Raw genomic sequence first — 23,581 nt, forward strand, 5'->3', positions numbered from 1 at the left:
TATAGATCAAGGTAAGCCCTTGTCTGTGCTGCATACACTCATTCCCAAAAATGTAGCACATCAAGAAGGAGTTGTTGGAATTGTATGAAACTTTCTACGTGTGAATGTAATGATTGGGGTTGAGCCGATCTTGAGATTTCAAGATCGATTTTAAAATCCAATTTCCGATCATTTTCCAGCCGATCTCGATCCTGATTGCGATCGTGAAATTTGCTCGATCGCCGATCGGAATCCGATCCTTTCCGAACCCGATCCTCAACCCTAGTCAATGCTTCTCTATGGGAAAAGTCACTTTTAGGGTTGAGCCGATCTTGAGAAAACCTCCGATCTTGATCCCGCTGGAAAAGATCGGGTCGGAATTCCGATCGCGATCGTGAAATTTACTCGAACGCCGATCGAAATCCGATCTTTTCCGATCCCGATCGCTCAACCCCAGTAATGATATGTGTAAGTGATACAATACAATATTAGGGTGAAAGGTTTGTTAGGAAAAACTGTACAGGTATGGTATCCTGCAGTACATTTGCACCTGGACATGTATGTCCTGCGCACTCATTGGTTGCTGAAGCTGGTCTTTGATAAATCTGGCAGGCCATGGAAGTGTTGCCATCTGGTGAAGACATTCCTTGAAAACTCTTGTGCATGGGCGAGCATTAATCTACTGAATATGACACTGTCATATTCAAGGCCTCCCCAGGTCATCACACCATCAGTTGGAGCAGTGTGCTGATCCACAACAACTGCAGGATTGAAGCACTCGCCATGAGGCCTCCGTACTTAGAAATGACCAATGTCAGATCCCAAACAGAACCTGGACTCCTTGCTAAAGACCATACTGTTCTCGTCCATAATAGTCCAGGTTTATCATTCAGCAATCTAATATTTCTATCTGGATGCGGTTGAAAGTTGCTAGAAATTGCTTCCGTGTAACTGTTCCGCACTTGTCTCTTGATGTCCTGTAATAAATATGTAAGATTATAGCTAACTCCTAATTCTGTCCAACTTCCCATCTTCGGGACTTTCAAAGTCAAAATCTATTTGTAACACTTTAGCCACATACTCAAATCCTAAATTGTGAAACATCAATAAAATGTAATAAAATGATGCAAGAGATTTAACTTCATCCAGAACTGAGCAAGTACAAAAATAAGGAGACTTTCACAGCATATAAGCAGCTCATAGGCACACGCATACATTGGGACACGTACCTGCACTGAAATCTGTCAGCTTATAGCTGGTGTATATTACAGGAATCCTTTACGCCAGTGAACATCACTCACAATGGCCCCTTCCAGGAAGGTGGCGAGGGTTCAACAAAAATGAACAAAAAGCAGAATGAGAATAGCGCTGTAAAAGTCTACGCGTTTTGGCCGCAAGCAATCCTTAGTTATTACTGAGGACACTTTTGTCTAAAACTCATAGCCTTTTATAGTGTTAATCTCATTCTGCTTTTTTTGTTCAGTTTCGTGCGGTCCTTGACACTTTCTTGGAAGCGGCATTGTGAAGGATCTTCACTAGAGTAAATGATCCCTGAAATATACACCAGCTATAAGATGACTTAGATTTCAGTGCAGGTGCCTGCCCTATGGGTGTAAGACCTACGGTGCAGGGGATGTGAATACTGGAGCTGAAAACGGCAATCTTCATAAATCTCCTCCAAGATGTTTGTATCATAGGAATTGAAGATTGGGGAATTGGGTTTGTTTTTTGCTGTGATTCACATACATATCGCTAGTCCATGCCATGTAGAAGCCATATTGGGATCAGAATGAATTTATACCTCATGCCTGAGTAGTGTCATAATAGCGGCTTTATTGTATGATTTATGTTTTTTTTATTTCCAATGCAGGTATGTGCCATCATCGGAGGGACATTCACTGTAGCCGGCATTCTGGATTCTTGTATTTTCACTGCTTCTGAAGCCTGGAAGAAAATTCAGCTGGGAAAAATGCAGTAGAAACTGTTTACCTTCTCCGGCCACCAGCCAAAACATGTGGAAGACTTTGAAGGAGCAACTCGTAAGGAAATTCCAATTGGGTCGTTATAATTGAAGAAGACGACCTGACTCTTCAGTATCTATTTCTGGGTATATCCTAATACAGGGACATTTTAGAAAATTCCAGCAATACTTTAACAAGGCTTCTAGAGCCCCTTTATGTAAAAAGGTACCTTGTATCATGAGGCATCAGACTTTTGGTTTTCTCCTCATGTTTTATTAGATTGTTCTTCGTAGCCATTGATCCTTTTCAAATGGTTACCTATCTAGAAGACAATAGGTCATTTGGCTTCACATATCTTTCTACATATAGTGACATATTCCAGATTATATGGTTGATCACTTGCAAAGCACTTTATTATGAAGTTACAGTGCAGTCCTGTATTTTGTGCCAAAAGAAATGATGATAATCCCATATCCCGCGGTAGAGATTTTGACCAATTCATATTTTGAATTGAGTGGTTTTATTCTGAGATTTGTCCTTTTTGATGCATATTTTTGTATTTATTTACATAGTCATTCTTACAAACTGGAGTAAAGGAGATGACAATGGTAACATATCCATTCCAGAGGTAGGGGAAGAAAGTTGATGGATTTCAACATGGCAATCCTTTGTTGTACTAAGCGACAAGTTGATGGCAAAATCGTTGGGTCATCCCGGTCGTAGCAGACTGCTATTTCCCTTGACCTGTACATAAACATACTCACTTAGTTTAACCAATCTTATTTGTATTGCAAGCTTCATAGGCTGCTAGATGAAGATATCCATGAAGCCGGTTCTCCCAAAAAGATAGGTTTGTGTCCTTGCAATGAGATACCTAAATGGCTTCAGCTATCCACCACTTCTATATTGTAGCCTTGGCCCTCCTTTGTAATACTAGTGTATATTTGTCCTGCCATATAGAACCCACCGCTGGTTATTTTATTAGTGAGGGATTTTTAGGGAGTTACATGATATCCTGTCAAGCAGCTGTGCCCACCATTAGCAGTATCCAGATGCCCTTCTGAAATGTGGCATTATTAAATAACCTTATGCTCCAATATTGTGTAAGAACTGAAGGTCATATAATAGAGGTAAAAATGACCTTTCACACAAACTGTTTTGGTCTGTGCGCTGTCTGGGGAAAAAAATAAGACAGCACAGAGACCCATTATAGCCAATGAAGCCATTCACAAGTCTGTTGTTTTTCACAGACCGCGAGGCATTGAGAAAAAAAAAAATTAGTGACATGCCGTTTTTTACCTCTTATCTCTATTCATTTTGGACTTTCAAGTCTATGGGCCTATGAAAAAAAAATGGGCTAGGATGTACAACATCCCTGGTTTTGTAGTCCACAAGATGGATAGCTAGTGTGAAAGCAGCCTAATACCCGCTACACACTAGCTTATGTGTTCCATTCGGAAGGAGTCCGCATGAGGACGACCCCGGATGGAATATAAGCGCTGTGCAGTTAAAGAGCACGGGCCCCCATAGACTATAACTGGGTCCGTGTGCTTGCCGAGCACTGCCTGCACAAATGATTTGTGCGCAGCAAGCACATAGACCCCATTTTAGTCTATGGGGTCCGTGTGCTTTAACTGCACAGCGCTTGCAGTTGCGCTTGTATTCCATCCGGGGTCGTCCTCATGCGGACTCCTTCTGGATGGAACTCATAAGCTAGTGTAAACAGACTCTAAGGCTAAGTTCACATTTGCCCTGGAATGTTGTTCTGGTCTGTTAGAGGACCGCTATAATAGCAGATATGTGTGGAAACCAACTGATCCCATTGACTATAATAATATTGGGGTCCTCCAGGTGTCCGTTTTTTTTTTTTAAAACGTTCCATCCAACGATTTTGGGTAGACCCTGCGATGGAGACTGACGCAGATGTGATCGTAGCCTTATCTTTTCACAACTTATTTTTGGTTGACTTTTAGTAAAAATACTTTTAGATGTTGACCTTAGTGATAAAGAAAATACTTTCACTTGCAGTGCAGAATCTGATAATGAAACTAATTTCCAGGCCATGAAGACGCCTCTTTTTTTTTTTTTTTTTTTTTTTTTATATAAAGGGGCTGACCACTTCACTTATAACCAAGTCTTATGTGTTTGATGTGGTGAATGTACAAATCTATCTATGCCTGTCAAAGTGGCAAAATACATAACATTTGTTACTAAACTGACTTTATTACCATGTCAAATGTATTTCACTAGATTATATGTGAAGTGGACAACCCTTCGAAGTAATTTCTGTTTGTTTGTGATACAATAGGTGAAGATATGACATAGGGCATCATACCTAAGAAGTGTTCCACCAATCAGATGCCAGCTTACTGTCCAATGATGCAGTGATCTGATGGCTTGCTGTTTATTTCCGAAGAGCAGTATATAGTAGTACGAGAGATTATACAGATCAGGCCTATCTCATCACTCTTTAGACCTTGCATGATTGGTTTTGACTTTTCTGAACCATCCTCAATAAATCTGTCTGCAGATGAATTCTAGGTTTTCCATAGAAGGCATCCCAAGTACATCCTGTTGGAGCAGATCTGAGGATTAGAGAAGGATCATTTTCATAGTAGCTGTATCCTATATTAGGGACCAACTTAGTGCATGTCAGATGTTCTATCTATAGTTCTGTGTATCTGATTACATATCTAAAAGTGTCAGGCGACAACAGGGTTCATATTTACTAAACACAGCCATGCGGCCGACAACTGCCAACAGCACTGGACGACTGACCATTGCACTTGGATGGACCCTGGTTTATCCTATAACATTCCACATTGTGAAACCTTGTTAAGTGCAAACATGTGAGAGTCTGTCATTCAGCAGCTCCGTCATAACAGCCAAGAAACGTTCCGTACATAAACAGTGGCAAATGCTTCTGACAGAGTCTCTTAAGCCACTCACTATTCAGAAGTCCAGGCATCTTTTAGGTTATGTGAAAATCAAATTACTTATCACATCACTACAAGTTTATATTTGCTACATCCTTGATGTACAGACAGAAACGTAAGATTTGCCTTTGTTTAATAGCACTGGTTAATCCACTAGATGCCACCAGTCTACCAGTCAGTGGGCTAGAAAATGACTTTGGTTGAATTACTTCTGTCTTAAGAAGCCATCATAAAAATTCAGTACAATACCTCATTGAAACTGCACAGCATTGACACCAAATACAAGTCAATGGGGGTCATAACTTCTAGGTGGAAGAATTGCTTAAATGTATCATACATGACACTAAAAAACACTAAGAGTATTTGTCCATTCTTGTAATTGTTCATTCCTCAAATATTTATGAAGAGTCCAGCACTAGTGATTGTTAAATGTTGTATTCCAGGCCATCCTTGTTAGACTAACCCCCGCCAGTCAACTGATTGAAGGGACACCGTGCTCTGATCCAGTCCATACGTTGCATTTTCATAAATGGGACTGAGCTGGTATGAACACTCAAATGCTGTAACCCCTTTTAATCAGCTGATCAGTGGGGTGCCAAGAATCAGCCCACACTTACCTTATACTGATGGCCTATCCAAAGGAATTGACCATCAGTCGTAAAATCCCAGGAAACCACTTAAGAGGACCTTCCAACACTAATTCAAGCATCTAGTATCTGTTAATGGTCACTGCTCCACTGATTCTGACACAGCTGGAATTTTTTTTCCCTAGCCTCTGCCTTTCCCAAACAATAAGTGCTGTTGGTTTTGGTGCCTCATTTTCTAGTTTGTGTCTCCGTCAGACAAGGAGTGCGAATCTGAGCTCTGAAGCTATGATTGGAGCTCTGAATCACATCTCCCTGCCTGACACCGCCCACTTGACAGTGCAGAGCCTAAGTACCATATCAGACACCAAAACTATCTGCACTGATTGCTTGTGAAAGATAGGAGCGGGAATCAGTGGAGCAGCACCTAATAACATGCTAAGAACTAGAGGTCGTAGTGGTGGTGAAAGGTCCTCAAGTGGATTTTATTACATATAATTCACATTACACTATTCAGTCCATACTTCCCAAAAACATTGGTGCTGAGCAGGTGCCAAAACATGATCTAGTATTGGCTGACATAGTAACTTCACTGTGCTTCTGCAGTCATCTCATTCACTATTGACACAGATGGATAGAAGTCTTCCACTGATGACACTTGACTTAGGATGACTACAAGATGGAGATGGTTTTGCATAAATGCTATTTGTACTGGTGGAGTTACCCATTGGTTTCTCTAGCTTCATTTGGGTGAGCTTCTATGCTTTTCTAGGTAGAATAAGGATATGCTTGGAGAATTAAGTGTTTTGATTTCACTTGGGTGTATATGAAGGAGTTCTGAGCTTGTGTGTGTTCCTTAAGTGCTGTCATTGTTGTTTTTATCTACCTCTTAGATGGTAAAATGTTTAGACTTCTCTCTTCTTATGTAATGCCTTTCCACCTAAAAAAAACAGATTTTTCCAATATAAGGCATGTTTGTTTGTTTTGTTTTTTTATTCTATAGACCGAGAATAGCAGCATTTGTTAATGTAATCCTAGGTCAGTTAAAGGACCTCTAAGACCCAGACACTTACAGATGGGTCAGACGTCTTAAAACATGGTGTCATTCTTCACTATACTGTTAGCAAGAAGAGATTAAATATAGAAGGGGTAAAAATTCACTTTAACACTTGGTGATTTTATATAAATACAAGTCGGGCCATGTTACACGACTAAGGGCTGTATATTTATATAAAATCTTGGCTTTGTTTACTTGCAGGCTATGACACGATGTTTTCTGGTCCTTTCTGGAAAAAGTTACTTTTTTTTTTCTTTGTTTTTAATGGTACATGAAGGGAATGAGGAAGTAGGACGCTATGGGGAAGATGGTGGAACTTTGTGCAATTTGGTCTGATTTTGTTCTGTTACGGAGTTTCTGTTTTTGTAAACCTTGAAATAAAAACTATTTTAAACCTTTTTTTTTGCTTTTTCTTCCTCTTTGATCTGTGTTTAACTTAATGGTATCATATGGTATCCCATCTGATGGAACATTCCACTGCCAAAATGAGCACAAGAATGGGGTCATTACTGCTGTTAGTCATAACCCCTCCTGAAAACATCTGTGGATGGTTTACAGGTCATGGTGAGATTGTAGGGAGACTGAGTCAAGCTATCTAAACAAATGATAAACGCTAGCTTAGATGTGATGGAAGCCGGCCTGAGGTCTGAAGTCAAGAGTGTGCACATTGTGTCCCAGTGTCGTAACTTGCTTTATAGATTTAATCATTGAAATTAGTAGTTGATAAAGTGAGTTGTAGACCCTGATCCTGCCCTAAGTAGCACATTGTTCAAGGTGGTAAGAGTTAATAATCTCGTGATGTTAAAGGGGTTGTCCGGGAAACTCTAAAATCCCTACACTAATCTAAACACCCTCCCCCTTCTACTTTCTAAATAACATTGATTATTAAATGTGACAGACCTGGGGACATATTCTGATTATCCGGTGACTATCAGTTTCCCCAATTCCGTAAAAGGATCGTCACTACTACTCCCCCTCCCCCATCCACTCCACTAATACTTATCCATCCATGGCTTCTTCCGGCAAGACAGCGCCTCCTCCTGCTGTCTGTGCGGTGTGCGCTCTTCTTCACTGTGTGCGCCACCAATGTAATTTACCTGTACTCCGCTTCCACGCATGCACAGTAGAGGTGTCTCTTCTCGTCGCCACTGCTGAGGAGGAGTACGGGAGCAGTATAGGAGGAGGAGGGGCCGTCTTGCAGGAAGCATGGAGGGGTAAGTATGTACTAGGGGTTGGGTTGAGTAGGTAGGAAAGGGTGGGATAGTTAGAGAGAGGCAGGGGAGAGAGGAAGTTACAGAGCAGAAAGCAGCAGCATGTAAACAAAAACAGAGATACCTGCAGCCCTCAGAGACACCCAGAAATTACCCAAAATACTGATATAGGTGTATGGGTGCATTTATTAACCCAATGGTAGCACGAAGACTTTTTTTTAATAAAACATTTGTTTGCCCGGAAAAACCCTTTAAGGGCTTCCTAACACAAATGCAACATTACATCAAAAATCTGGGATGCTACAGGCATTTATATAAGTACCTCCACTTGGTTGGTTTTACTATTGAAAGTGACCCTTCAGTTCACTATAAAATGTTCACCGTTAAAGTGGACCTTTCACCGATTTGGGCACAGGCAGTTCCATATACTGCTGGAAAGCAGACAGTGCGCTGAATTCAGTGCACTGTCGGCTTTCCTGATCTGTGCCCCGGGTACAGAGCTAGCGGTGCCGGTACCGTAGCTCTTTACAGTCAGAAGGGCGTTCCTGACAGTCAGGTACGTCCTTCTCCACAGCAGCACCAATAGTGCTGTACAGTGTGAGCAAGGAGGAACGCCCCCTCCCATCCTGATAATACTCGTCTATGGACGAGCACTGTGAGCAGAGAGAGGGGGCGTTCCTCCCCGCTCACACTGTACAGCACTATAGGTGCTGCTGTGGAGAACGACGTACCTGACTGACTGTCAGGAACGCCCTTCTGACTGTAAAGAGCTACGGTACCGGCACCGATAGTTCTTTACCCGGGGCACAAATCAGTGAAAGGTCCTCTTTAAGCATAGTTGAAATACCTGGTGTCCTCCTTTTTACTCTTTCTGACCTAGTTCCAGAGATTCCCAGTCCTTCTTCATATCTTTTAAATGGCTGCCACTGTCTCCGTGTATTCTACGCTCATTGTACTCTAGTAGTTTTATATAATCCCCCTCAGCTTCTGGATAGATCTGCCAAGTGCAGGGAGTGTCTTAGACTATTAAAGCACAATGTGCAGGGAGTTGGCTGAAGAGTCCGAAGAAATGAATATGGGAAAGGGAATTAGAGGAACAGCCCCAGAAAGGGGGCACTTTGTGTAGATTTGGTGCTGCCATGAAAACACATTATTATGTAGATAAACCCAGCCATATATCTCTGGTAATGCTCACATATATGGCACCTCAATGCTTCAGATCCATGTGTAGTAGCCTAACACTATTTTCTCTTTACTGTGTGTCATGTCACTTACTCAGGGTTCACATCTGCGCTTGGGTTTTCGTTCTTTGGATCCGCTTGGGAACCTGAAAAATAGAAACCCAATGTGATTAAAAAGCGGCTACCTGCGGACCCCATAGACCCTAGGACTTTTCTCTCTGCATTTTGCAAGCAGATTTGGGGATGATATCCCCGAATGTAGCGCGAACACTGGTGTGAACCCAGTCTTATTTGTGTGAATTTTAAACCTATGTGATAAAAATTGCCCCTAACAGCAATTCACATTAAGACACATATTTCATCACATAATACATTCCTAAATCTGCATGAAATTTCCACAACACGCCATTTTAAGTTTGGGAGTGTTCCATATATAATATGTGGAGTGGTCTCTATTATGGCAATATGCAGAGTTTCAACATATGGTTTCATCTTCACCTTCATTCTGCCTTCTGGCATTTCATTTGCAAGATTTCACTTTCTCCAGTGTCTTGGAATGATGTTAAGAGTATTTCTGGCATGCTATTCACCCGTCTAAGGAAGACCCGGTAAATGTAGTGACGTATTATAATCCTGGATTGTCAACTTTACTTTCTGTGCTGCTTAACTACTGTATTACACCCCTGATATATGTGCAAATGGCTGTCAAACCAATCCCCCTCACTCCTGGATCAGCAAGAAAAAATGTGCAAGACTAAACAATATGGATTCCTTTGTGATTTTCTGGCATGCGCTATTGAAATAACACAGCCGGAGGGGCAAGAGTGAAGTATGTGCGAAACATTTATATCTGCCATGGACTTGACGGCATCACACCCACAAAGGAGTGACGCTGGTGTGTACTCACAAGATATGCTGCTCCATCTTAATATCCAACAGTGTTGGATAAGACGTTTAAGGATGCAACTATTTTTGTGTGCGAAATAAACAACAATCCTCAAATATACATCTATTATTGGGATTGTTTCCTCCATATGGGAAGGAATGGCGAGTGAAATTATACACGGGAAGGCAGAATAAGTTCTCAGTGACTTACATTATAAAGGTAATTGCACTTCATTTTCTTAAATAATGGACCACATTCTCCAACTACTAGTGCCATTGTATAACCTGCCAGTACTGGATTTTCCATTACACATAAGAGGCCTCTGGATATAGTACCTAGCGGGAAAGGATTCCTTGTTCTCCCAACTACCGTAAATCCTAGTTCATGCAGTGCAGTAGTCAATATTTATATAGCAAACATACAGTCTTGCCAGGAGCGTAACAAGTAACCGTGGGGCCCCATAGCAAAACTTGTAACGGAGCCCCAATGTACCATGACCACCATACACTCAGGGATGACACACACAGTGATTTTACAGTACAGGGAATGCACAGAATGGTTACAGAGATAATAAACAGTGATGTCACAGTACAGAGAGATCACAGCGCAGGAACAACCACACATTGATCTTATGGGGACAATAAACATAGTGATGCCACAGTATAGGGATAATAAACTCAGTGATGTCACAATATTTGAACAATGCACACTATGACATCATACTACAGGGATAATCACTGTGACACCACAGCATATATGATCTAATAAAGTAATAATGATGTCCCAGCAAAGTAATAGAGATGCATTCAGTTTTCCACTTCACCTTCCTTTATCCGTTGTTATCACTAATAGCACCCTAGTTGTCAGTGGACATGGCCCCCCTTAGTTGTGGGGCCCCATAGCATCTAGTCTTTTGCTATACCTGATAGGTGAGTTCCTCTACTGAGTTATCTGTAGTAAAAGACTTGGCATCAATAAAGTGGTGAACCTGACTAAATACAACCTGGTTGAAATGACTGCTAGCTTATCAGAGACCTCCTTCCTTTTTAGCCTATAGATTTAATGTAATCTCCGTGCGGGATTAAGCGCACTTGTCATTCTGTCCACAGAGAGATTGATAGTCTTATTAACCATACTATGGCTGTCAAGTCTTCCAGGTGGTGAAGGAATAGAAAGATGGCAGCTTATGTGTGTGACTGTCTGCTCTGTCCTATGAAGCAGCCACCATGTTATTGGGAACCTCAAGGGACCCAGAGATGAGTCAGACATCCATGACATGACTTAAGATGGTTTTACACAGATCTGTTGTTCTAGTCCATCAGAGCATCAACATAATAGACATTAAGACTGAAGTATACAAACCTAAGACACTTAAGATGCTGGTACCCATCAGCAATGAGAGCAAGTTTTCTGCTTCTATCCATCAATCTGATAGTTTTAATGTGTGTTGATCCCCTGATGGATCAGAACGAAGGACATCAGAATTGTAGTATGAAAGAAGCCTTAAAGGGATTCTACCATTAAAACCTTTTTTTGTGGATAAGACGTCGGAATAGCCTTTAGAAAGGCTATTCGTCTCTTACCTTTAGACGTGGTCTCCGCTACGCCGTTCCTTAGAAATACAGTTTTTTACCGGTATGCAAATGAGTTCTCTCGCAGCGATGGGGGCGGGCCCCAGCGATCAAACAGCGATGGGGGTGTCCTCACTGCTGCCAGAGAAGTGTCTCCAAGCTCCGCCTCCTTCTTCGTCCGCAACGTCATCTTCAATGTCTTCTTCCGGCGCAGGCTTGTAACCTCTAGGCCTTGGGCAGAGCAGGCGCACAGGTCACGGGAAAATGGCCGCTTGCACAGTATTGTTAGCGGCCATTTTCCCATGGCCTGTGCGCCTGCGCAGTCTGCTCTGCTAGAAGTTACGAGCCTGCGCTGGAAGAAGACATTGAAGATGACGCGGCGGACGAAGAAGGAGGCGGCGCTGGAGACACTTCTCTGGCAGCGGTGGGGACGCCCTCATCGCTGTTTGAGCGATGGGGCCCGCCCCCATCGCTGCGGGAGAACTCATTTGCATACCGGTATTTCTGATGAACGGCCAGGGGAGACCACGACTAAAGGTAAGAGACGAATAGCCTTTCTAAAGGCTATTTCAACATCTTATCCACAAAAAAAAAGGTTTTAATGGTAGAATCCCTTTAAGGATAATTTCACACAACTGAATTTGTAGCTGATTTTGGTGGATTCTTCCTCAAGATCAACTCCATATTCCAGCCACTTTCTGCTTCGCATTCGTGAGGCGGCTCTAGATTTTTCTTTTTTTCAGGACTACAAATAAAGATGTGTCCTACTCGATCTTTGCTACAGATTCCGCAGCGGATTCAGTCGCACAACACAAGGTGCAAGACGCTCTGCTAACTAACCCCACTCTACCTGAGACTAGTCAGTGAGTGAAGTCATGGCGGAAAATAGTGGGCCAGAAATCGGAGCGGAATCTGGAGTGGAAGACCGCCTAAAATTTCTCTTCACTTTCCGCCACTGGCCTTAGAGTATCAGGTAATGTAAAAAAAAATAAATGAAATAATATTTATTAAGCAGAATAACAATTGTAACTTAAGTTTTCATGAAAATACTATATAGCTCAGATCATAAATTTAATTAAAATTAGCCCAAAACTTTTTCAATGGAATGTATTAAAGTTATAGAATTTTATTACAACTAAACATGTTCACTTCTGTGATCTGAACTACAATAGCCAGTCTCACAGGCCCCCTTTTTTTTCTGTTAAACCAGTTGTAATTTACTTTCATGACAGCAGATGGCGCTAAATTCAGAAACAGAAATGAAAGTATTTTCCTCACTTCTGTATTATGTTGTAGCAAACCTAAAATATTCAATACATTGTTCTAGAATGAGTTGCACCATTTGTAGACTAGATGACTGATAAAAGCTAAGGTAACCTGATATACTCTATAGACAGCACATGGAAATCATGGCCGATCATAAAGCGGTGGTAGGAGCAGCATTACTATTCTGTACTCTCTAAACCAATGGTTCTCAAGTGAAGTACCCCCAGTGGGAAAGCATCACAAATTAGAAATTACTTATAAATATTAAAAAAAATAATATGGCCCTCCATGTAATATAATGTTTCATAGTGGCCTCTCCACACAGTATACATGAGTCCCCCTTTGACAACAATAACAAAGGATTAAGTCCCGCCCTTCCTATTTCCGGTCGAAGATCTCTTTCCGGTTTTGAGAGTTTGCCATGTCTAGCAGGGGTATAGGCATACTGTTTCGTGGTTACGACGAGCCTGCTGCAGAACCTCATTTGCTAAATGCTATACAGTATATATATTTATTTGCCGAATGCTATATATATGTATAGCATTCGGCAAATGAACACTGATTCTGCAGCAGGCACGTCCTTGCCACGGGCAGGCAAGAGTTTTTCTCATTGGAATGAATAGTCCGATGTTAGACTCCGCCTCCTCAGACGAGCCTCTGGCAGAACCAGCGTTGATTGGCCAAATCACTGGCAACTGGCCAATCAACGCTGGTCTATTCATTTCAATGAGAAAAAGTCAACTGGTAACAGCATACTTACCTGCTCGTAGCAAGGACGAGCCTGCTACACAATCAGCCTTCATTTGCCGAATGCTATACACTGTATAGCATTCAGAAAATGAGGTTCTGCAGCAGGCTCGTCGTAACCCGAGGACCATACCCTGAAGTACATACCCAGCCCTGGTTAATTCACTAAGGAACAGGAAGTCTTCTTGCCGCCCTTCCATTGCGCATGTGCCAACCGGAAGTTCGCAGGGGGACTCATGTATAATTTTCCATAGTGATCCCTCCATACCATATAATGTCAGGTTGTGGTCGCTCCATAAAGTATAATGTCCCATAGCGGTCCTTTCACACAGTATAATGCCCCATAGCGGTCCTTTCACACAGTATAATGTCTCATACCGGTCCTTTCACACAGTATAATGTCCCATAGCGGTCCTGTCACACAGTATAATGTCCCATAGCGGTCCTGTCACACAGTATAATGTCTCATAGCGGTCCTGTCACACAGTATAATGTCTCATAGCGGTCCTTTCACACAGTATAATGTCCCATAGCGGTCCTTTCACACAGTATAATGTCCCATAGCGGTCCTTTCACACAGTATAATGTCCCATAGCGGTCCTTTCACACAGTATAATGTCCCATAGCGGTCCTTTCACACAGTATAATGTCCCATAGCGGTCCTTTCACACAGTATAATGTCCCATAGCGGTCCTTTCACACAGTATAATGTCCCATAGCGGTCCTTTCACACAGTATAATGTCCCATAGCGGTCCTTTCACACAGTATAATGTCCCATAGCGGTCCTTTCACACAGTATAATGTCCCATAGCGGTCCTTTCACACAGTATAATGTCCCATAGCGGTCCTTTCACACAGTATAATGTCTCATAGCGGTCCTTGCACACAGTATAATGTCTCATAGCGGTCCTTTCACACAGTATAATGTCTCATAGCGGTCCTTTCACACAGTATAATGTCCCATAGCGGTCCTTCCACACAGTATAATGTCCCATAGCGGTCCTTTCACACAGTATAATGTCTCATAGCGGTCCTTGCACACAGTATAATGTCCCATAGCGGTCCTTTCACACAGTATAATGTCCCATAGCGGTCCTTTCACACAGTATAATGTCCCATAGCGGTCCTTTCACACAGTATAATGTCTCATAGCGGTCCTTGCACACAGTATAATGTCTCATAGCGGTCCTTTCACACAGTATAATGTCTCATAGCGGTCCTTTCACACAGTATAATGTCTCATAGCGGTCCTTCCACACAGTATAATGTCCCATAGCGGTCCTTTCACACAGTATAATGTCCCATAGCGGTCCTGTCACACAGTATAATGTCTCATAGCGGTCCTTTCACACAGTATAATGTCCCATAGCGGTCCTTTCACACAGTATAATGTCCCATAGCGGTCCTTTCACACAGTATAATGTCCCATAGCGGTCCTTTTACACAGTATAATGTCTCATAGCGGTCCTTTCACACAGTATAATGTCCCATAGCGGTCCTTTCACTTAGTATAATGTCTCATAGTGGAACTTTCACACAGTATAATGACCCATAGCGGTCCTTTCACACAGTATAATGTCTCATAGCGGTCCTTTCACACAGTATAATGACCCATAGCGGTCCTTTCACACAGTATAATGTCCCATGGTAGCCACTGTTTTGGGACATTGCATCTCTATGGACGATGTTTTAAAGAAGACGCTTCAAGTCCTCATAAACATGTGGTACTATTTACCACTAGAAAGCTGACGGTGCACTGCATTTAGCGCAGTGCCGAGTTTCCCGCTATGCGCCCTGTGCTGGAGATATCGATCCCATTCATTTCAGCACGAATAACTCCCCATTGCCTTACAGCCTAGCACCATCGCTGGACTACGAGGAATGCCCTCCCGGCTGTATTCTTTCATAGGCTTGTACATTTGGGGGGGGGGGGGGATTCTTACAGCCCAGTGATGACGCCAAGCTTTAAGACCCACCCTCCTGACAGTGGGGAGATACTGGTGCTGAAATTAACAGCACCAATATCTCCAGCCCGGGGCGCTTAACGGGAAACCCAACAGGGTGCTGAATTCAGTGTACTTTCGGCTTTCTAGCAGTATATAATTCCACATATCTATTATGTATGAAAGACCTGGGAGTTCTGGTCTGGCCTAAACTACAAGTCATGTGACTGTAAGCAGGCTGTTACCCCAGGGCCAATCATCAAGATTCCACCAGATCAGGTAAGTGAATCTATACTAATAAATGTGTTATAAGGCGTGTGCACCAGTTTTTTTTTGCCACAAATTGTGCCCTAATTCTGGTGTCTTTTTGTTACTCACATAAGGCCACTAAGAATGCCATTTATTAATTTCCGCAAATATAGAGCACTGCTAGGTGACAAATGGTGTTGAATCAAATATTGTTTATCCTTTTCCTAGAGTAACAGCGCCCCCTGCTGATGGACAAATGCAGCAGACATGATGTATATACACATTTGTAGACCTCACATTTAATTAAAAACTCAAAGTCCCCACATTGAGGAAAAGATTCATTTTTTTGGGTACTATTCCGTTATCGGGCCAGCAGCAGCGCAGTTCAGCAGCAGCTTTCGGGACAGCAGTTCAGCAGCGGGAATTACAATGACATCCGAGGACTGCTGGCCCGATGCTTGTGCCCAGTAACCAGTACATCGATGACCCCCCTCCCCCATCCTTCTCCTCCTGCCAGTGCTGCCCCCCAGCTCTCCTTACATCTTCCCCGTACCCTCTCCCCGCCACACGACTAGGCCTCACCTCAGCGCTAGTACCGAGACCGAAAGGAAAGACACCGGGGCTCAATCCAGGCCCTGACAAGAAACACGCCGACTATAGGAACGGTGAGCTACAGCGAGCCGGAGGGACAAACTTTCTGCAGCGTCCGGCGGCTATCTAGTAGCATTCATTGCTCAAGATTTACGGTGAGGCCTATTACAGGGAGAGGGTACGGGGCAGATGTAAGAAGAGCTGGGGGGCAGCACTGGAAGGAAGAGGAGGATGAGGGCATCGATCGATGTACTGCCTACTACACACAAGCACGGCCTCTATCATCGGGCCAGCATCGGCTTAGTCATGTGGCGGGGAGAGGGTACGGGGTAGATGTAAGGAGAGCTGGGGGGCAGCACTGGAAGGAGGAGGAGATGGAGGGGGGGTCATTGATGTACTGGCTACTGGGCACAAGCATCGGGCCAGCAGTCCTCGGATGTCATTGTAATTCCCGCTGCTGAACTGAACTGCTGTCCCGAAAGCTGGTGCTGAAATGCGCTGCTGCTGGCCCGATAACGGAATAGTACCTTTTTTTGTTGCAGATTCTTTCCATTAGATTTCCCAAACCTTTTGAAGTCTTGGTTTTGGCTCACTCTGCAAACTCTGCAACAAATGTAGCTTTTCTACAACAGAACACTGTTTTTAGGATAAGCTACCAATATCTGACTGCTAAGAGTCTTATTCTTGACACCTCCACCGATTAACTACTTGAGCAAGTCATGGCACAGACTTTTCATGGCTGGGTTAGGAATGCTACATATGTCAGATACTTGTATATGTGGCCCAGTCTATAGTTCTTCCTCTGAGCCTTGTAGGTCATTTGTTCTTTATTTAATTCCCTTTTTATTGTGTACTGTTTTTGCCTGCTTTCATGTATTTTTGTTTTTTTTCTCGGTATATTAAATATTAAAATTTAAAGGGGTTGTCCAGGCAAAAATGGACAACCCTTTTAACCTTTAAATCAGCTGGGGGCTGTCCCGATGCTCCGGTGTCCTCCAGCACCTCCTGGTTCTTCTGGTGGCTTCTTTCAGGTCTCTTCCGGAGTTCTGATGAAGCCGCTGATTGGCCTCAATGGTGACCCCCTGAGGCCAATCAGCAGCCTCAGCAAGAAGACCTGTAATGTCACAGGTAGTGACATTGCAGGCCCTTCACTGATTTGCCTCAACGGTCACATGACCATTGAGGCCAATCAGTGGCTTCATTGGAACTCCGGAAGAGTTCCAGCAGAAGAACTATGACGCGCCAGGAGGACATCTATATATCAGGGACAGGTGAGTATGATTTTTTTTTTTTTTTTTTTTCAATGCTTCCTGGCTGATTTAAAAGTTAAAAGGGTTGTCCATTTTTGCCTGGCCAACCCCTTTAATAAGATTTTCCTTGACTCTAAGTGTCCCCAAAATCCTGAAGAGAGAAAATGCAACATATGTGTGCATTCACACAGAGTAACCTGCGTGACCTGGCACGTATACGCCATGTGAGATTTTGCGGGCCGTATATGCTCCCATTATTTTGCAAAATCACGGCCGCAAAATAACGCAGCGTTTACGATCCATGCTCCCATTGAAATCAATGGGAGCGCACACGGCCCGCAAAATCTCACACGGCGTATACTTGCCAGGTCACATGGCACGTTACTCCGTGTGAATGGGCCCCGTTGGTTACCCTTTTTTGTGCCAAAGTGCACAGGTGTGAATGGTCGGGGTATATCAATGTCTAGTCTATCATAAGGGGCGAGTGGTGGCAGTTATCTGTGTGGATGTTGTGCCCACTTCACCCCTTTGTAGTTTAGTGTGGTACAGTCTCAGAGAGATTGCAATGCTGCATTCTGAACATGAGCGAGTACACGCTTTTAGGCAGAATCCTTTTGGAGAGCTGCAAAATGTTTTCCTATATTCCGGTAACTCTCAATGAAGCACTGCTTGGCTGGTACCCATGGCACTTATACTCTTCTCTGAATTGCACGTCATTAATAAGTCCACAAAGTACAGGTGGACGGACTGATGTAAACAATAAAGAGAACCACATGATGCGGCCCCTTTATACAGTGGTAGAGGCGACGAGAATTTAACCTGATATTGCTTGCCTATCCAAGCAATATTCCATTTAAATTTTATAGCTGGCGTAAATTTCATGGATCATTTGCGCCAGTGATCATAACTCTAGCAGGGCCAGTGACTGCACCCATGTCACTCCCATCGCCACATATGTCCCTTACATACATGCTGCATTATTTCTGCATTTTTTTCGTGCAGCCTTTGTTTAGCTGTGATTTGAAGCCTAAGCCCTAAAGAGATACTTGTCAATGATGCCTTGAAGACCCTAAATGTATTGCAGTAAAATAAAACCACATCTACATTTTGCTGTCTGTCATCTGTTACAGTCCTATGATTATTGTATTAGAATCTGGAGGTAACAGGATAAGTGCCCTACTCTTTGGCTATATAGGAGAAAGGACATTGGAAGCTCAGGCAAATCTCAAGCTTTGCTGCCACCTGCTGTTTACATCATGTAAGTCCTCCCTCCTCATGATTGTGTGGCTGAATGGCTGAGATGCTTCTGTCCACTCTCAGATTTGCTTGTAAACCTTTAACAACCAGTTCCCACTTGGCAGTAAGCCTGCTTTCCCTTATCTCTTACCAGCAGCACAATACGGGAGTATTTCTGCCCCATGTGGTGATTGGACAGGCAAAATTTTTAATTGGCATAATTAATTGCATGACAACACCCCTATAAGAGGGCAAAAAAGACCTCCTTTCTGTCCTGGGATATTTTTGTCCTCATATTTTTTCCTAAAAGGATTTTGAGGGTTAACTACTTTTTAGTAGGTTTCTCCTCTTCCGCTGTTCATCTCTTTTCCTCTGGAGTTTTTTTTTTCCCCTGAGGCTTCCTTCTTTCTCTCTGTTGTGCTCTGTGTCAGTGGCCGGGTGTGCCTGCCCTTGTCGGATCACAGCCGCTGTGCAGCTTCTGGCCTTGCTGGGAGCTTCAGCAGAGATCATGCTTTGGAGCCAAGGGAAGTGATATTGTCACTTTAGGCTCCGAAACCTTTTTTGCGGGTCCTGTTTCCCTGTCGACCCTTTTTTGTGTTACACTTTTGCAGCCTTCTTCCTGTACCACTGGATTACGCTACCGGACGAGTTTTAAGGCCATTCTCTTTACCGCTGTAGCAGTATTAAAGACCCCATTGTTTGGGTCTCTATAAGAGTATATAGGTTTTTATGGGGAAGTATGGTCTCTCCTCCCTACCTATTTAAACTTTCCTCCAAGACAATGGTTGTCTCGTATAGGGGGAGGCCTCAGTACGCTTCCTTTTTGTTTGCTATTTTCTGCAACCAGTCTCCTTGGCTGAGAGTCCGTCTTGCCTTTTGATCAGATTTGTGCAGCTCCTTTCTGGTCATTCCAGGTAACCTTTGTTAAACACTATCAGTTAGATGTCTGTAGTTCAGAGGCAACTTCCTTTGTATGGTATGTCTTAAGTTCTTCAGAGAGAGGAATCCCTCCCTAGGGGAATTATTTTCTACACCCCCATATTGTGCTGCTGGTAGGATGTAAGGTAATCGTTGATTTTGATGTTAATCTGTTTTCCCTTAGTCCTAACAGCAGCACAAGCTTTTCCCCCTGAAGTAATATTGTTTTCTTTATAATTGACACAAGGGGAGGAGGTCTCTTTTGTCTTCTTATAGGGGTGTTGCCCTGCAATTTATTATGCTAATTAAAAATTCTGCCTGCCCTACCAGCACACAGTGGCAGAAATACCCCCGTATTGTGCTGCTGTTAGGACTAAGGGAAAACAGATTAACATCATAATCAACGATTCTGGGAGTCATTTTGTATAATCCACCTCTGGTTTAGAGATTTTGTTAAACCTCAGGCTAAAATAAGACCTCCGATCTTGTGTGCCCTGGACAATAACTGAATTGAGACCCCATTTATCTGGATTTACCTATGGTGTCTTCAGAAGTAAAATAACGATATATACTGTTTGTGTTTACAGGCAACATACAGTCTACTTAGGGGCCTTGGATATCCGTTCTGATAGGGTCTAGTAAAAAGAAACAACAACGGAAGCTCAAGTAGCCCACATTTCTCACATGAGAACACTCCTGCTATATCTTCCTGAACCTACTTTGTCCTCTCCGTTGGTTCCTCGATCTATTTGTGTCTCATTTAAGGCCCTGGCGAGTGAGATGTATCACACACCTCTCCTTACTTCCCAGAATAAATATGAGTATTCCCATTTAGGCTCTGATGTACCATATCCACAATATTTCCTTAGCAACATGGATTGCAAGTGGAATACGGTACATCTGTTATATCTTTCCAACAACTCCAGTCAAAATTCTCACTCCCTTCCCAGGAGATGTTCAGATACATTCAACTTAGGGACTTTCTGTTAGCTAGACCCTCTACTACTTCCTCTACCCCAGCAGTTTTTGGATATTTCTTACAAAGCCCTTTAGCATCAAAATCCAGAGGCGTGAAACCTCTCTACCTCCTTATAGCCAACGACCACCAATTTGCGGAGTCTCCTCCCTTTTTGAAGTGGGAGTCTGATTTTGCTAGATGTTTTCGTGGTTTTCTAGATTTCGGCTTGCTGTCATTCATTCTGTTACTTCTAGAGGATAAAACTCTGACCATGGTCATGTGATTTACGGTCCATGGTCATGTGATGTACACAGGTGCACAGCTGATTACCAGGCAGGTGTCTGATTACTGGGCTGTGACTATAACGAGCAGCACCTGTTTATGTTCAGAAAGGAAACCCGAACGCAGGCGCGAACCCGGCATCATGCTGTTTTTGTAACATCCGTTGGAGTGAATGGGACAAAAACCACAAAGCCAGCTATGGCGTTTCTGTAACTTCCATTTCTTTGAAAGTTACAGAAAACACTATTGTACAGTACACACATCCACATCTCAGCCAAAGGAAGAGATGGAAATACCCCTTTAACCCCTTCCTGCCGATGGCACTTTTTGACTTCCTGACCAAGCTCGATTTTTCAAAACTGACTTTATGTGGCAATAACTTTGGAACACTTTAACTTACCAAAGTGATTTTGAGATTGTTTTTTCGTAACACATTGTACTTCATGTTAGTGGTAAATTTTGGTTGATATATTTTGTGTTTAATTATGAAAAAATAGGAAATTTGGTGGAACTTTTGAAAAAAAAAAAAAACGGAGTTAGACTTACCGGTAACTCTATTTCCATGAAATCCACCATGACGGCTACACAAGGAGTTTGACCTCTGACCCGCTGTAGGGACAGGAACTGAGAGACTTTGTTAAATACACCACTCCCACCACTCACCAGTGTTTACCAAATTACAAAGGAAAGGTGCGAAATATAAACTACAGTATGCTGTCTTACATAAAAATATTAACTAGGGAGGGTAATTAGACGCAGTTATGGTGGATTTCATGGAAATAGAGTTACCGGTAAGTCTAACTCCGGTTTTCCATTTCATCCACCATGACGGCTACACAAGGAGATATACCAGATTACAACTCCTAGGGCGGGATTACCTGCCGAAAGGACCTCACGTCCAAAGGCTAAATCACTTACCGAACCTAACCTGTAGTGTTTAGCAAAGGTCAGCGAACTAGCTCAAGTGGGAACCCTGCATATCTGCTCTAGGGAAACTCTCCGTATCTCAGCCCAAGAGGAGGAAGTTGCTCCAGTTGAATGAGCTTTGATGTTCCCTGGCTCTGGTAGATTCCTTAACAGGAAAGCCTGCAGGATTGTCACATTAATCCCCCTGCAATGGTAGTTTTGGAAGCCTGATGCTATATCACAGGGGTAGGGAACGTAGGGCTCTCCAGCTATTGCAAAACTACAATTCCCAGCATGCATATTGGCTCTGCTGTTCTGGGAACTCCCATGGAAGTGAATGGAGCATGCTGGGAGTTGTAGTTTCACAGCAGCTGGAGAGCCAAAGGTTCCCTACCCCTGCTATATCATTATATACCGTTCAAAATGGTATTGAGCATGCTATATCTTTTCGTATATATAGCCTTCAATACTAATGTATTGCATCCGTTATATACCATTCAACAATGGTGTCATACATGCTATATATACACACACACACCTATCTGTAGCCCGCATTATATACCATTCCACAATGGTGTTATATATGCCATGCACACACACACATAATATATATATATATATATATATATATATATATATATATATATATATATATATATACATATACACATACATACACACACCATTCAATGATGGAGTTATGTAAGCCTCATAAGTTCATCCGTATATGCTGTTCCGTAATGGTGATAGACATGCTATACCTATCTCCCCCATGGAGATCAGTACTCTGTCCATATATACCCTTCAGCAAAGGGTTTATATATGTCAGTAACCGCCTTCAGCCCTGAAGATATACCTTTTAGCCATGAAGTTATACAGGTTAGTAAATACCTTTCAGCCATGCATCCATACAGGTTAGTAAATTCCTTTTAGCCCTGCAGCTATCCAGGTTAGTAAATACCTTTCAGCCATGCATCCATACAGGTTAGTAAATACCTTTTAGCCATGAAGCTATACAGGTTAGTAAATACCTTTTAGCCTTGAAGCTATACAGGTTAGTAAAAGCTTTTCGGCCATGCAGCCATACAAGTCAGTAAATGGCTTGTATTCATCCAGTTAATTTTTTGCCTTTGTTCACACAGTGTTCATATGTCAAAGAGCATATAATAAGCACAGCCAAGGTCTCTGTAAGATCTCATTCCATAATGGCACACCCTGGCATACCACCTTCAGCACATATTGTTCCAAAAGGAACCACATATATCAACCAGCAATGGTGTTATGCATGCTATCAGTACATATGACTCCACAATGGGGTTAACCCACACCACAAAGCGTTATGCCTGCCATATCTGTATATACACACATACATATCAGTGTACACTATACCTACATATACACATACACCCATACATCAATGAGCATTGGCATTATCCATATATATCGTAAGGCAATGGTATCATCAGTATCTACCCTTAACAATGGTGTTATGCCTGCTATATATCACTTAGTATATATCGTCCAGCACTGCCATAACGCATCCATTATATATCATTCACCCATGGTGTTATGCATGTATACCTATCGGTATGTACCACTCTGTCTTTAACATAGCAGATCAGCCGGTTTTGATCAGGTCTCAGCCCTGACCTTACCCACCGCACCCTTTAGGATGTGGCAGGTGGTGATCAGACCAGGCCAAACTTTAACTGAGGCCCCGCCAGACAATGTTGCACATGTGCAAACCGTTTTGTCAGAATCCCAGCTAGCGAGGCTTCACCTGAGATAAGCCTTTCACCTTGGGCATTTCCCCCAGCAGGATCTGCGGGATAATCAACAAACTGCTACAAAGCTTTACTCCATCTACT

At 42.8% G+C, this 23,581-nt stretch overlaps 1 protein-coding gene across 1 annotated transcript in view; it reads left to right on the plus strand.

The window, feature by feature from the left end:
- The window catches only part of ERGIC1 (endoplasmic reticulum-golgi intermediate compartment 1), a 70,451-nt gene extending 67,240 nt beyond the window's left edge, over positions 1-3,211 (plus strand). The window contains exon 10 of the mRNA XM_075274727.1: positions 1,850-3,211. Within this exon, the coding sequence (XP_075130828.1) occupies positions 1,850-1,957 (108 nt within the window). The 3' untranslated portion in view covers positions 1,958-3,211. The remainder of the gene's footprint in view (positions 1-1,849) is intronic.
- The last annotated feature ends 20,370 nt before the right edge of the window (positions 3,212-23,581 follow it).

This window comes from Leptodactylus fuscus, chromosome 5, assembly GCF_031893055.1.
Source record: "Leptodactylus fuscus isolate aLepFus1 chromosome 5, aLepFus1.hap2, whole genome shotgun sequence".
Taxonomy (NCBI): domain Eukaryota; kingdom Metazoa; phylum Chordata; class Amphibia; order Anura; family Leptodactylidae; genus Leptodactylus; species Leptodactylus fuscus.